This window comes from Aotus nancymaae, unplaced genomic scaffold, assembly GCF_030222135.1.
Source record: "Aotus nancymaae isolate 86718 unplaced genomic scaffold, 86718_ANA_hifiasm-v0.15.2.pri h1tg000025l, whole genome shotgun sequence".
Taxonomy (NCBI): Eukaryota; Metazoa; Chordata; class Mammalia; order Primates; family Aotidae; genus Aotus; species Aotus nancymaae.
Genome location: NW_026988438.1, coordinates 22,937,059 through 22,953,794, shown reverse-complemented (window position 1 = coordinate 22,953,794; position 16,736 = coordinate 22,937,059). Strand labels below are relative to the sequence as shown.

At 38.4% G+C, this 16,736-nt stretch overlaps 1 protein-coding gene across 2 annotated transcripts in view; it reads right to left on the bottom strand.

Annotated features, from left to right (window-relative positions):
* Positions 1–6,284: 6,284 nt before the first annotated feature.
* The window catches only part of ELAPOR2 (endosome-lysosome associated apoptosis and autophagy regulator family member 2), a 96,735-nt gene continuing 86,283 nt past the window's right edge, over positions 6,285–16,736 (bottom strand). For both annotated transcript variants that reach the window (XM_064380438.1, XM_064380436.1), the window contains one exon: positions 6,285–8,985. In XM_064380438.1, coding sequence (XP_064236508.1) covers positions 8,926–8,985 — 60 coding nt within the window. In that variant the 3' untranslated portion in view covers positions 6,285–8,925. The remainder of the gene's footprint in view (positions 8,986–16,736) is intronic.

Below are 16,736 nucleotides of genomic sequence, written 5' to 3'. Positions count from 1 at the left end.
GGCGCCTATTCAACAGGTGACCAGGTCACCTGGTAGAGAGATGACTGTTCAACTAAAAAACAAAAGGCTCTGAGGCAGGGAGCCAGGTGATCAGTTCCGGCTGGTCCCACCCCCACAAAAACAAAAACAAAAATAAAAAAACAGCAATTGGAAACGCTCTGGGTTGAGACTTTCACAGCAAGCACAGCTGAACCTGGGACGGCCAGCTCTGTGGGGGAGGGGCGTCCGCCATTACGGAGGCAGCCTGCAGTTGCCGAGGCAACCGGTCCTGAGGCAGTTCTAACTACACCCATATAAACAGGACTGCAGGGAAGTTCACACGGCAGCTGGGTGGAGCCCACAGCAGCTCAGCGAAGCCTCTGCAGGCTGAAAGTGACTAGGCTGCCTCCTTGTGGGCAGGGCACCCCTGAAGAAAAAGAAGAAGAAGAAAAAAAAAAACGGCAGTAGCACGGCGGAAACTCATAAAGCCCTAACTCCCTGGGACAGAACACCGGGGGGAAAAAAAAGGGGTTTATGAGTTCTGCTGCTGCAGACTTAAACTTACCAAAATCAGAAAGTCAACAACTACATAGTCGACAGGTGGATAAATCCACAAAGATGGGAAGAATCCAGTGCAAAAATGATGAAAACACCCGAAACCAGAACACCTCTCCTCCTACAAGGGATCACAACTCCTCACCAGCAAGGGAACAAGACTGGATGGAGAATGAGTGTGATGAAATGACAGAATCAGCCTTCAGAAAGTGGGTAATAAGATACTTCCGTGAACTAAAAGAACATGTTCTAACGCAATGCAAAGAAACTAAGAATCTGAGAAAAGATTTGACGAAATGCTAATAAGAATGGACGACTTAGAGAGGAATATGAGTGAACTGATGGAGCTGAAAAACACAACAAGAGAACTACGCGAAGCATGCACAAGTTTCAACAGCCGAATTGACCAAGCAGAAGAAAGGATATCAGAGGTCAAACATCAACTCAATAAAATAAAACGAGAAGGCAAGATTAGAGAAAACAGGGTAAAAAGGAATGAACAAAGTCAACAAGAAATATGGGACTATGTGAAAAGACCTAATCTATGTTTGATAGGTGTATCTGAATGTGACAAAGAGAATGAATCCAAGCTGGAAAATACTCCTCAGGATATTATCCAGGAAAACTTCCCCAACCTAGCAAGGCAGGCCAATATTCAAGTCCAGGAAATACAGAGAACACCACAAAGATATTCCTCTAGAAGAGCAACCCCAAGGCACATAATTGTCAGATTCACCAGGGCTGAAATGAAGGAGAAAATGCTAAGGGAAGCCAGAGAGAAAGGTCGGGTTACCCACAAAGGGAAGCACATCAGACTCACAGCAGATCTCTCAGCAGAAACCCTACAAGTCAGAAGAGAGTGGGGGCCAATATTCAACATCCTTAAAGAAAAGAACTTTCAGCCCAGAATTTCATATCCAGCCAAACTAAGCTTCATAAGTGAAGGAAAAATAAAATCCTTTGTAAACAAGCAAGTACTCAGAGATTTCATCACCACCAGACCTGCTTTACAAGAGCTCCTGAAAGAGGCACTACACATAGAAAAGAACAACCAGTACCAGCCACTCCAAAAACATACCAAATGTTAAAGAGCATCAACACAATGAAGAATCTGCATCAACCAATGGGCAAAACAGATGGCTAGCATCAAAATGGCAGGATCAAATTCACACATAACAATATTAACCCTAAACATAAATGGACTAAATGCCCCAATCAAAAGACACAGACTGGCAAATTGGATAAAAAGCCAAAACCCATCAGTGTACTGTATCCAGGAAACACATCTCACATGCAAGGATACACAAAGGCTCAAAATAAAAGGATGGAGGAAGATTTACCAAGCAAATGGAGAGCAAAGAAAAGCAGGAGTTGTAATTCTCATCTCTGATAAAATAGACTTTAAAGCAACAAAGATCAAAAGAGACAAAGAAGGACATTACATAATGGTAAAAGGATCAATGCAACAAGAAGAGCTAACGATCCTAAATATATATGCACCTAATACAGGAGCACCCAGATACATAAGGCAAGTTCTTAATGACTTACAAAGAGGTTTAGACTCCCAGACAATAATAGTGGGAGACTTTAACACACCATTGTCAATATTAGACAGATCAATGAGACAGAAAATTAACAAGGATATCCAGGACTTTAACTCAGACCTGGATCAAGCAAACCTAAAAGACATTTACAGAACTCTCCACCCCAAATCCACAGAATATACATTCTTCTCAGCACCACATCATGCCTGCTCTAAAATTGACCACATAATTGGAAGTAAATCACTCCTCAGCAAATGCAAAAGGATGGAAACCATAACAAACACTCTCTCCGACCACAGTGCAATCAAGTTAGAACTCAGAATTCAGAAACCAACCCAGAACCACACAGCTTCATGGAAACTGAACAACTTTCTCTTGAATGTTGACTATCCAGTCAAACAATGAAATGAAGGCAGAAATAAAGATGTTCTTCGAAACCAATGAGAATGAAGATACCACATACCACAATCTCTGGTACACATTTAAAGCAGTCTCTAGAGGAAAATATATAGCAATAAGTGCCCACATGAGAAACAAGGAGAGATCTAAAATTGACACCCTATCGTCAAAACTGAAAGAGCTAGAGGAACAAGATAAAAAAAAACTCAAAACCTAGCAGAAGACAAGAAATAACTAAGATCAGAGCAGAACTGAAGGAGATACACGAAAAACCCTTCAAAAAATCAATAAATCCAGGAGCTGGTTTTTTGAAAAGATCAACAAAATAGACAGACCACTAACCAGATTAATAAAAAAGAAAAGAGAGAATAACCAAATAGATGCAATAAAAAATGATAAAGGGGATATCACCACAGATTCCACAGAAATTCAAACCATCATCAGAGATTATTACAAACAACTCTATGCACATAAACTAGAAAACCTGGAAGAAATGAATAAATTCCTGGACAGTTGCCTCCTCCCAAGCCTAAATCAGGAAGAAGTCGAAACCCTGAATAGACCAATAACAAGGTCTGAAGTCGAGGCAGCAATTAAGAGCCTACCACCCAAAAAAAGCCCAGGTCCAGATGAGTTCACAGCCAAATTCTACCAGACATACAAAGAGAAACTGGTACCATTCCTTCTGAAACTATTCCAAATAATCCAAAAAGAGGGAATCCTTCCCAAATCATTTTATGAGACCAACATCATCCTGATACCAAAACCCAGCAGAGACTCAAAAAGAAAAGAAAACTATAGGCCAATATCCATGATGAACATAGATGCAAAAATCTTCAATAAAATACTGGCAAGCCGATTGCAACAGCACACCAAAAAGCTTATCCACCATGATCAAGTAGGATTCATCCCAGGGATGCAAGGCTGGTTCAACATATGCAAGTCTATAAATGTAATTCACCACATAAACAGAACCAAAGACAAAAACCACGTGATTATCTCAATTGATGCAGAGAAGGCCTTTGACAAAATTCAACAGCCCTTTATGCTAAAAACCCTCAATAAACTAGGTATTGACGGAACGTATCTCAAAATAATAAAAGCTATTTACGACAAACCAACAGCCAATATCATACTGAATGGGCAAAAACTGGAAGCATTCCCTTCGAAATCTGGCACTAGACAAGGATGCCCTCTCTCACCACTCCTATTCAATATAGTACTGGAAGTTCTAGCCAGAGCAATCAGGCAAGAAAAAGAAATAAAGGGTTTTCAATTAGGAAAGGAGGAATTCAAACTGTCTCTATTTGCAGATGACATGATTGTATATCTAGAAGACCCCATCGTCTCAGCCCAAAATCTCCTGAAACTGATAAGCAACTTCAGCAAAGTCTCAGGATACAAAATCAATGTGCAAAAATCACAAGCATTCCTATACACAAATAACAGACTTAAAGAGAGCCAAATCAAGAACGAACTGCCATCCACAATTGCTACAAAGAGAATAAAATACCTAGGAATACAACTAACAATGAACATAAAGGACATCTTCAGGGAGAACTACAAACCACTGCTCAATGAAATAAGAGAGGACACAAACAGATGGAGAAACATTCCATGTTCATGGTTAGGAAGAATCAATATCGTGAAAATGACTATACTGCCCAAAGTAATCTACAGATTCAACGCTATCCCCATCAAGCTACCAATGACCTTCTTCACAGAACTGGAACAAACCACCTTAAACTTCATATGGAACCAAAAGAGAGCCCGCATAGCCAAGTCAATTCTAAGCAAAAAGAACAAAGCTGGAGGCATCACAGGACCGGACATCAAACTACACTACAAGGCTACAGTAATCAAAACAGCACGGTACTGGTACCAAAACAGAGATATAGACCAATGGAACAGAACAGAGGCCTCAGAGGCAACACAACACATCGACAACCATCCAATCTTTGACAAACCTGATAAAAACAAGCAATTGGGAAAGGATTCCCTGTTTAATAAGTGGTGTTGGGAAAACAGGCTAGCCATATGCAGAAAGCAGAAACTGGACCCCTTCCTGACACCTTACACTAAAATTAACTCCAGATGGATTAAAGACTTAAACATAAGACCTAACACCATAAAAACCCTAGAATAAAACCTAGGCAAAACCATTCAGGACATAGGCGTAGGCAAGGACTTCATGACCAAAACACCAAAAGCATTGGCAACAAAAGCCAAAATAGACAAATGGGACCTAATCAAACTCCACAGCTTCTGCATGGCAAAAGAAACAATCATTAGAGTGAATCGGCAACCAACAGAATGGGAAAAAATTTTTGCAGTTTACCCACCTGACAAAGGGCTGATATCCAGAATTTACAAAGAACTAAAACAGATTTACAAGAAAAAAAAAAAACAAGCCCATTCAAAAATGGGCAAAGGATATGAACAGATACTTTACAAAAGAAGACATACATGAGGCCAACAAACATATGAAAAAATGCTCATCATCACTGGTCATTAGAGAAATGCAAATCAAAACTACATTGAGATACCATCTCACGCCAGTTAGAATGGTGATCATTTAAAAATCTGGAGACAGATGCTGGAGAGGATGTGGAGAAATAGGAACACTTTTACACTGTTGGTGGGAGTGTAAATTAGTTCAACCATTGTGGAAGACAGTGTGGCGATTCCTCAAGGACCTAGAAATAGAAATTCCATTTGACCCAGCAATCCCATTACTGGGTATATATCCAAAGGAGTATAAATCGCACTACTATAAGGACACATGCACACGAATGTTCATTGCAGCACAGTTTACAGTAACAAAGACCTGGAACCAACCCAAATGCCCATCCATGATAGACTGGACAGGGAAAATGTGACACATATACACCATGGAGTATTATGCAGCCATCAAAAACGATGAGTTCGCGTCCTTTGTAGGGACATGGATGAACCTGGAAACCATCATTCTCAGCAAACTGACACAGGAACACAAAATCAAACACTGCATGTTCTCACTCATAGACGGGTGTTGCACAATGATAACACATGGACACAGGGAGGTGAGCACTATACACTGGGGTCTGTTGGGGGGAAATACGGGAGCGACAGCGGGGGGTGGGGAGTCGGGGAGGGATGGCTTGGGGAGAAATGGCACATACGGGTGAAGGGGAGGAAGGCAGCAAATCACACTGCCACATATGCACCTATGCAACAATCTTGCATGTTCTCCACATGTACCCCAAAACCTAAAATGCAATTAAAAAAAAAAAAAAGTTGACTCCCATAAGGACATTTTCTTTGTGGCAAACTTAGTTTAGGAGTCGGGCCTGTCAACCTGGGATCAAATTCATGATTAGCGAAACTCCCATCTCCAAAAAAAAAAAAAAAAAAAAAAAATAGATACGAGGGAGTTTTAGTTTCTCTGAAGATAAACTCTACATATTCTTAGTGTAGAAAGATAAATATGAGCAGTACACTCACTTTAAACATGGCCAATGAAGTCATCTTCCCACACCAACACACAAGTTTATTTCTATGAAAAGGAGAGAAATGATATACACATTTCTCTCTTTAGAGATGAGCCTCCCATTAGAAATGACCATGTGCCACAGGAAAAAGTCTACTGACAGACTTAAAATGAGAGTTGGCCAGATGGGTCTTGAAGCAGCAGTCAACCATGACTCACCTGGGGACCTGGAGAACCCAGATGCTAAAGGGCTGGACCCAAGCAATTCTTCCACATCATCAATTTAAACCATCTTTTTTCTTTGGGGAAAAAAATAAGGACAGACGTCTACACAAAAATACTATGAAATATTTTTAATCCTAGAAAGGATGCAATTGCTAGTAACTAAAGAGGGGGAAAGTCAACAATAATGAAATTCAGGTTTTTTTTAATTCAGTGAACACATATCAAAATGCTCAATGTTGTTAAATGACATAATATAATTTATCCACAGAAGACATGTTCTCATCCAGTGGAAAACTGATTTAAATACATTTTGACTGAGTGCTAAGAGATGTTGTAGGCAAGAGCTGATTTAATGAAGTAATTAAGGTTTCAAAATTGTGCCTTTTAGAAAAATAACAAATAACTTCTTCTATGACTTAGGGGGAAAAATGAACAACAAATGTCAATTAAAAGTCAAAGAAACATGATTAATTTATTTATGCCTTTCAACATTTCACTGAGCTTTGCAAAGGCCAGACATAAAACTAAAGTGGATTTTATAGCCAGGATTGGTCTGAATATTTCCCCATAATATTCTTTCTGTCATACTTCTTCAGTGCTTGAAATAAAATGACAAACCACTGGAATCTAAAGGAAAAAGTCAGCTCCTTCCCAAAGATGGGATTGTGCTGATAAAATCTATTTAATATCTAAAATTAGAAATAAAATAAATTCTTCAATATCAACTACATTTTCAGAGAGCTCATTAAAATTTAAGGCATTTTTGACATGTCAGAGATTTTAGTCCAATGACAGGAGAAGAAAGAAGCTACCTGGGAGCAAATCCCAATTATCTCTATGGCTTGGAACATACATACTAAATGCAGTGGAAGATGAGGAGAAAGGTGACAGGTGACTATGGAAGTTTTCTTACTCTGTCCAGTCTATACAGCTTTGCCAGTGTTTCTCTTTAAGGGTTCATTTCAAATATATTTTCATTCTTCTGTTTAAATTTTGATCAAAATGGGGAAATGCTCATCAGCACTCTGTTAGCAGGATAAAAATGAGAAATACCAATATAATTTCTTCTTTATAAGAAAATTCAAGAAATTAAGTGCAAAAAAAGGTTTATGCAAAGTGATACCCTCCCTGAATTCCACAGCAAAAAAAAAATGACAATCTCACCTATACTCATATGTGCAACAGCAGAGATAAACACAAAATATCCATTCAATAACAGAATGATCTACTGTTTTACCAATAAGCCAAATAAACAAAATTATTCATTTTTCTCCCATTTTCCACAAAAATAAAGACACCACCTTCAGACAAAAAAGTTACAAATCATACTTCGTTGAAATGCTTGGAGCAAATCATTTCCCTACATATATGCCCTGCCACTCTCAGCCAATCATGACTCTTTTTAAAAATCTGAATTAAGATCTATAAAGATTACTGTTTATTGGAAACAAACAAAAGCACCTTAGATCAGCAATCACCAGGAAACCTCCCTCTTTCCCAGTTTTAAATCAATTAAGGTTTACACAAAATTGGTGAAATCCAACTTCATTCATACTTCCTTCAACAAATAATAGCCAAGTCGTGCTAATACTAGTAGTCCACCGTAGAAAATATCACAATTATCCGGATCACTTTGAATAAGAACAATTCTTTCATAACTGCTTATGGTACAACCACATTCTTATTATGAATACAATTATATGTAATTCTTCAAAATTGAATTACTGTCTTACTGGCTTTTTTTTTTTTTTAGTTTCTAAGGAAGTCATCATTCTCAAAGTCTTATAGCAGAAAAATAACCATATAACCTCTGGTGCTTGACATAGAGCAAAAGTCCCAATGACATTTTCTGGAGACCATGAAATTACCCCAATATTTCGTACAGTCACTTTCTTATGATTTTGCCAGTGATTTGACTGACAAGCTTTCCTTTTTACTTTAATTATACTTTGAGCACTAAACTGTTTTAAGTCATTTGACTTCTATGATACTATCAACTAGTTTTCATTAATGCAGAATTGGGGCTTCTTGTTACTTTTCTTTTTTGTTTTATAGATTCCTTCAAACTTTCAGTCAAGCCCTTCTTACCAGTTTCAACAAGGATGGAATTTCAAAGGCAATTATAAATTTAGATAACCCAAGCACATGCTAACTCTTCCTGAAATTTAAATCAAGAGAAGATACCCTATGGAAAAATGGAAAATTTATTGTCTTCATTCCTCACCATTTTTAGTAGAAAAGCTATTTTTAGGTCAGGAAAATAAATAATGGAAAAAATATACCTTAAAAAATTTTTTAATTTTCCCCAAAATATAAACAAAGAAAAAACATAAATGGGATCATAATGCATATGTTTACATCTGCCTTCCAAATCACACTTGTTATGTAGACATTATAAACAAAAGTTACCCATTAATTATATGGCATGCATCAGCAGTGCATTGGTGGGCTGCTTAAACTTGGTTTTCAGTTACGTGTATATACAGATAAATCTCTTCCTGAGTTGAGCTTCATCTTCAGTTGAGACCCAAATCATTTGCTTTCCTTTTTTTTTTTTTTTTTCTTTTTTTGGCAAGGTACTTGACCATGTGATAAGGCAACCAAATGTTTCAATCTCCTTCCCTTTTCAGCGGCATGGCCCTCCTCTGTGAGATCACCAACGTGACAGGTATGAGGACAGACCCTAAAATATGATCCTGTAAAACTAAAGCAGGTTTCTCTGTTCATTAGTCTCAATGCTACAGCACTGTCTCTTCATATATTTGGGGATCTTGAGGTTTTCAGTTGAACAGATTCAAAATGGTCTTCTTTTTCCTAAGAAAAAATATTAAAGACAAAATCAACTCACTGAAATTCTCATAAGATTTTAGGATCTTACATGTCTAGAAGGAAAGTTCCAGAAATCACTTTAATCTATCTAGCTGCCACTTGTGATTAGGATTTTACAGTTAAAGTTGGGTAGTAGACATAAAACAAGTAGCATGCCTACACTTAAGGGCACTTTTGATGTCCAAGAGATAAGACAGACAAATCCAAAATAGAAGCAAACCCATGATTGCAATAGATACCAAAAGACGTAGCTGTGATCCCTGCAAAGAAACCACCGAGACCCTTCCTAAGGGCATACCTGAGCTAAGCGCTGAAATCAGTGACCTAGCCATGCTAATTGTGGGCAAAACAGAACTGACAAACTAAATATTTTCAAGATAATATAGGTTGAATAACAATTTTAAAAAAAGGACAGCAGAAATAAATAAGGAGAATGCCAATAAGACATTAAATCAGTTAAGTTCACTAACATGTTTTAGGATAATCTTTTGGGTAGAATGCCTACTAAAGATATTAAACAAGTCATCTTTGATAATAGGTCAAAATTTTCACTCAATGATGTCCATGCTGGTATTATATAAAGATTCAAAATGTAAACTATTAAAATAAATTAGTTTCTTTAATGAAGAAACAAGAAAGAGGAGGTGAGATTTCTTCCAACCTTTAATTTTCTTTTTGAGACAGAGTCTGTCTCTTTTGCCCAAGCTGGAGTGCAGTGGTACAATCTCAGCTCACTGCAACCTCTGCCTCCCAAGCTTAAGCAATCCTCCCCCCTCAGCCTCCCAAGTAGCTAGGACCACAGGCAAAAGCTACCACTACTATTTTTTATTTTTTTGAGATGGAATCTCGCACTGTTGCCCACGCTGGAGTGCAATGGCATGATCTTGGCTCACTGCAACCTCTGCCTCCCAGGATCAAGTGATTCTCCTACCTCAGCCTCCAGAGTAGCTGGGATTACAGGTGCCCACCACCACGCCCAACTAATTTTTTGTATTCTTAGTAGAGATGGGGTTTCAGTACATTGGCCAGGCTGGTCTCAAACTCCTGATCTCATTATCTGCCCACCTCAGCCTCCCAAAGTGCTGGGATTATAGGTGTGAGCCACCATGCCTGGCCACCTAATTTTTATATTTCTTTGTAGAGATGATGTTTTGCCTTGTTGCCCAGGCTTTGTCCAAACTTCTAATTGTTAGAGAAAGCTTTCTGAACGCTGCTGGAATGGGGTGGAGACTATGCCAATGAAGAGAATAAAGATGAAGAGAACTATGATTGCTTTTTACATAAATGAAATAGGAGGCCAACCAGTCTCATATGCAAATAGATGTATGTCTAAAGTGGAATAGTGACATGAGAAGATAATAGGAAGTCAACATTGAGTAGCTGTCAGGAAAGATAAGTTTGCTTTTGTGTTTGCTCTCATTTGGATGGATAAATCCAAGAGCTTTAGGGCTACAGGCACAGGATTATAGAAAAAGGTCATAGCATACACACCAACATATCACTTTCCCTGCCTCTGCTGAGCTGACAAGCCTCTGGAAGAGCAGACGTAGATCTCCTCAGTGCTCCTGCTGACTGGGTCTGGTAGAACTTGACTGAAGTCTTATGATTAACAGCCTTAATAATGTTTTAGAATAACTACTGACAATTCAAATATTTATTAAGCACTGTCTCTGTTGCAGGACCAGGACTAGACTTTAGGGATACAAAAATTAGTTCAGCAAAATGTCTTCCCTCAAGGAGCTCATACGCTATTAAAGGAAAGAGCTCTTGGGTATCATCCATAAACTAAAAAGAAAACATCAGATTTCTGCAACCTTTGCTTGAGATTTGATTCAACATGGTGTTGTATGGAGGGAAGGCAGAGACCTGTTGGTTATCCTCAAGGTAACATTTAAAGTAAAACACTGAAAACCCTTTATAAAATCATGTTCAGATCATAGGGTTTTAATAGCCATGTCTCTGCCTTTGCATGGGATTGTGCTCCTATTGCTGATATGGTGGAATATATACACATATGCATGTGTGCACAGTTAGGTAGGTAGTGCCACTAACTGACTGGGACTTTCTGATGGCAGGAATTCTATATCTCATTCATTGTTTAATTCCCCAGATATAACCCAAGTCCTACTACTTAGTATGTTATCAATCAATGAGTATAAACTCTTTTATAAAAATCTATTGAAATACCATATTGGAGAATGAAAAACACTGGATTGGAACTCATGAGACATGGCTTCTAATTCCTATCTAACACCCCTTGGACAAATAAGTAAACCTTTCTAGGTCTCAGTTTACTCATGTATTAGATAAGGATACCAAACCAGATGATCTTTTACAGGTCTAAATCCAAGAAACTACTGCAAAACCAACTTTCTCCAGAAGGTTTCCCTCACCTTTAAAATAAATGAAATAGGAGACAGAATGAATAGATGAATAAGATAGTGCAGTAGGGTCACTACCTACCCTACTGTACTCCCTTCTCCTCAATGTACCAAGAGACCATATTCTTGTTCTTGACATACTGACATAACCCCCAGACTTAGCAAAGTGTCTTACAATGTCCCATAAATGGTAGTGAAATAAATAAAAGAAACACATAAAAAATTGATTTAGTTTTAATTGCAGAGAAAAGTCAAGAAAAATAAATCTATACATGCGGTTCAGTGCTAGGGAAATATCAAGTAAGGTATGGCCTTTAGAACATGAATGAGGACGTCTAAGATAAAGCAAACCCTATATGACATAATAATTAATGAACAAACATTTTCTGCTCTATGAAATCATGTGTAACAAAATTCTTAAAAATAGACACAGTAAGATGATGTGCAATGACATTTATAGCAGCTTTATTCATAGTCAAATACTGGAAATAGCACAGGTATCAATCAACAGACTGGATAAACAAATTTTGGTATATCTACACTACTCAAGAGTAAAAGGGAATCTACTTCTGTTAACACAAGGTGAATCAATCTCAAAAGTATCTTTCTGAGTAAAATAAAAAGGACACAAAATAATACATATACTCTGTGATTACAATTATATGAAGTTCTAAAACAGATAACACTGATCTATGGTTTAAAAGATCATTACAGTAGTTTCCTTTGGGAGAGAGGGATTGACTGCATGCAAAAAGACATATTACTCTCAGGGGTGATACTAATGTTCAATATCTTGATAGGAATTGGGGGTTATATATGTATATTTATTTCTCAAAATTCATTAAATTGTATATTTGTAATGTGTGCATTTCACTTAAAACAAACTTCAACTATTGAATTATCATCAACAATATGTTTCCTGAAGTGTTCTGGGTTGAAGCGAGTGGGAATTCATTCAGGGCGCAGGCAAAAACATTCAGGGAAAAACAGTAGAGAAAGTTATAGGATATAGTCTTAAACCCTTTGGGAAGATCTAAGGCTTTTCCCATAGTTTCAATAGAAGTTTCAGCTGAAGGCAGCCTAAATCCCCTTTACAATTAGTTAATAAGAAAAACAATGACCTTCTTCACAGAGCTGGAAAAAAACCACCTTAAACTTCATGTGGAACCAAAAGAGAGCCTGCATAGCCAAATCAATTCTAAGCAAAAAGAACAAAGCTGGAGGCATCACACTATTGGACTTCAAACTATAGTACAAGGCTACAGTAATCAAAACAGCATGGTACTGGTACCAAAACAGAGATATAGACAAATGGAACAGAACAGAGGCCTCAGAGGCAACACCACACATCTATAACCATCTGATCTTTGACAAACCTGACAAAAACAAGTAATGGGGAAAGGATTCCCTGTTTAATAAATGGTGCTGGAAAAACTGGTTAGCCATGTGCAGAAAGCAGAAACTGGACCCCTTCCTGACACCTTACACTAAAATTAACTCCAGATGGATTAAAGACTTAAACATAAGACCTAACACCATAAAAACCCTAGAAGAAAATCTAGGCAAAACCATTCAGGACATAGGCATAGGCAAGGACTTCATGACTAAAACACCAAAAGCATTGGCAACAAAAGCCAAAATAGACAAATGGTACCTAATCAAACTCCACAGCTTCTGCATAGCAAAAGAAAAAGTCAGTAGAGTGAATCGGCAACCAACAGAATGGGAAAAAAATTTTGCAATCTAACCATCTGACAAAGGGCTAATATCCAGAATCTACAAAGAACTAAAACAGATTTACAAGAAAAAAAAAAAACAAGCCCATTCAAAAGTGGGCGAAGGACATGAACAGACACTTTACAAAAGAAGACACACATGAGGCCAACAAACATGAAAAAATGCTCATCATCACTGTTGATTAGAGAAATGCAAATCAAAACTACATTGAGATACCATCTCATGCCAGTTAGAATGGCGATCATTAAAAAATCTGGAGACAACAGATGCTGGAGAGGCTGTGGAGAAACAGGAACACTTTTACACTGCTGGTGGGAGTATAAATTAGCCAAACCATTGTGGAAGACAGTGTGGCGATTCCTCAAGGACCTAGAAATAGAAATTCCACTTGACCCAGCAATCCTGTTACTAGGTATATATCCAAAGGATTATAAATTGTTCTACTATAAGGACACATGCACACAAATGTTCACTGCAGCACTGTTTACAATAGCAAAGACTTGGAACCAACCCAAATGTCCATCAATGATAGACTGAACAGGGAAAATTTGGTACATATACACCATGGAATACTATGCAGCCATAAAAAACGATGAGTTCATGTCCTTTGCAGGGATGTGGATGAACCTGGAAACCATCATTCTCAGCAAACTGACACAAGAACAGAAAATCAAACACTGCATGTTCTCACTCATAAGTGGGTGTTGAACAATGATAACACATGGACACCGGGAGGGGAGCATCACACACTGGGGTCTGTTGGGGGGAAATAGGGGAGGAACAGCAGGGGCTGGGGAGTTGAGGAAGAGATAGCATGGGGAGAAATGCCAGATATAGGTGATGAGGAGGAAGGCAGCAAATCACACTGCCATGTGTGTACCTATGCAACAATCTTGCATGTTCTTCATATGTACCCCAAAACCTAAAATGCAATTAAAAAAAAGAAAAAGAAAAAAAAATAAGAAAAGCAAATAGCTAGGTCATGTAGGGGAGTTTATCTGAATAGCTTGTTTACTCAAGAGGTCTTAAAACTAAACTTTGAGCTGGATGACCCACTCCGGGGAAGGCTGACCAGAGATATTACCCACTAATGGTGTTTGCTTTGGACATCAGAACCTGTGCCTCTAATGGTATTGACTCAAGTCTTTATCAATTAAACTTTACTAAATAAATGTGAGTGTCACTGGCTGGGGAGGGCCAGTGGCTGCTGTATTTTTATAGCACTCTCCAGGGAGTCTATAAGTGACCATGGTCCCTCAGCTGAACTGACAAAGCATAATATCTATGTGTCAGTGTACTTTATTCATCCATCACTGAATCAAGGTCTGGAGGATAGACCCCTGCAGGTAGTGACTCTGACAGTGGCTCTCAACATGGGGCAACCCAGACAGAAGTGTATTGAAGTCTGCAATTTACTTTGAAACCTAACAACACAAAAGAATATGGATTGATGAAAGTATGGAGGGACCGATATGTAATAATACAAACATAATAAAATTTGGGTGGTGGATATATGACTATACCACTGTATGATTCTTTCAACTTTTCTGTACTATTTCAAAATTTCATTTTTAAAGTAAAAAAATCATTATACTAACTAAAATTGCTATTCAAAATAAAATGCACTACACTGAATCTTCTCAGGGAAGAAAATTCTTTTATACTGTAATTGGGGAGGTGATTGCTGGTAGAGTACTTATTGGAAAGTGGGTTAAAGAAGTCACAGTTCAGCTGTCTCAACAGTGCCCTGAATGCTTTAATTATCCTATCCTCTATGCCAAAAGATTTCCTCATTAACCAGGCAATCAGTCTTAGGTGTGCCCCATGGTAAGAACCACAGTTGACCTTTGAATACCACAAGTTTGAATTGCACAGGCCTACTTAAAGGCAGGGTTTTTTTGTTTTGTTTTTTTTTTGAGACAGAGTCTTGCTCTGTCACCCAGGCTGGAGTACAGTGGCACAAACTTGGCTTACTGCAACCTCCACTTACAGGCAGATTTTAAAAAACTGAACATGGATCAGAAATACAGTATTTGTGGGAGGTAAAAGCCACCTAAATAGAGAACTGATTTTTACATGGGCAGGTTCTGCAGAGCAGACTGCAGGATTTAAGTATGCCTGAATTTTGGTATACTCACGGGCCCTGGAACCAATCCTCCCTGTATGACCATACAACTAAAATTCATCCTAGTAGGCAAAGGAGGTTTCACCCTCTTTAAGACAAAAATTACAGAAACATGCATCTACAAGGAGTACTAAAAGGGAAAAATGGAAATCACTTAAGAGAAGAAACCTGAGAGATTATGAAAATTTTGACTGACTCACTTTAAAGATGGTTTGGCAGGACTCAATGACCATTAAGTAAGTAATTAAGAATGACAAGCAGGCTGGGCGTGGTGGTACATGCCTGTAATCCCAGCACTTTGGGAGACTGAGGCAGGAGGATCACAAGGTCAGAAGATTGAGACCAATCTGGACAACATGGTGAAACCCCATCTCTACTAAAAATACAATAATTAGCTGAGCATGGTGGCACACACCTGTAGTCCCAGCTACCTGGGAGGCTGAGAAGGGGAATAGCTTGAACCCTGGAGGCAGAGGTTGCAATGAGCTGAGATCATGCCACTGCACTCCAGCCTGGCGACAGATCAAGACTCTATCTCAAAAAAAGAAAAAAAAAAAATGACAAGCAGCTGGGCCATTTTGGGGCTCAACACCTCTTGCAATCTCTTATGCCAATTTCAGATCCATTCATAGATGACACTAAAAGGTCTCAGAGATTTTTGAAGTGGGTCCTGACTACAATACAGAGAGTCTTCCCTGAGACTAATTCCCATAGGAAAAGTTACTGAAGCTTTGATTCATATTTGGACTCTTATTGTCCCAGATTGGGTTTACAACATAGAAGAAGTTCACTAGAGAATGAGAAACTGACTCACGGGACTCCAGATAAATTAGTATGTTCCAGTCTACCTGGAAATTTTCCCTACTTATGTTAAAACCAGGAATTAACTTAAACATTATTAACAGTAGCAAGAAATACTCTGGATTAAGATGGACTCTTTAAACATGTCTCCAATGTGCAAGTCAAGTCCAAATCAACAAAAGGACATAAAACCTGCAGCTTCAAAGAGAAAGCAGTATGACTGTGGCCTCTAAGTTAAGGGGTCCCCAAAACTCAAACAAACGATGTCAGTAAAGAGAACCTTGCTGTTCAACACAGGACTTTGGGGAGACCAAAAATATTGGCAGTATGATCATTAATGGCTGATATGCTGCTCAAAAATAAAAGTGGATGCAAGCATCTTGTCTGCTGTCAAAGATTCTCTTTCTCTTTAGTCCTAAGGCCTCCCTCCCAAACTACCCCAACTTCAGATGCTTTAAAGACAAAGATAATTAGAAGGGAGACCGAAGTTTTCCTATTACCAAGAGGGACTGGACAATACACACCCATCTGAATCTACTGGGAAAACTTGGAGAGGGTTTCTTAAACATTTATCACTCTGTTGGTTGCAGGCACTCAAGTCACCATCATACCTGCTCTGGTGGGAGAAAAGGAGCATACACATATTGGGGTCTGAGCAAGGTTTAGAGCAGAAAAAGGAAAACAATGTGACC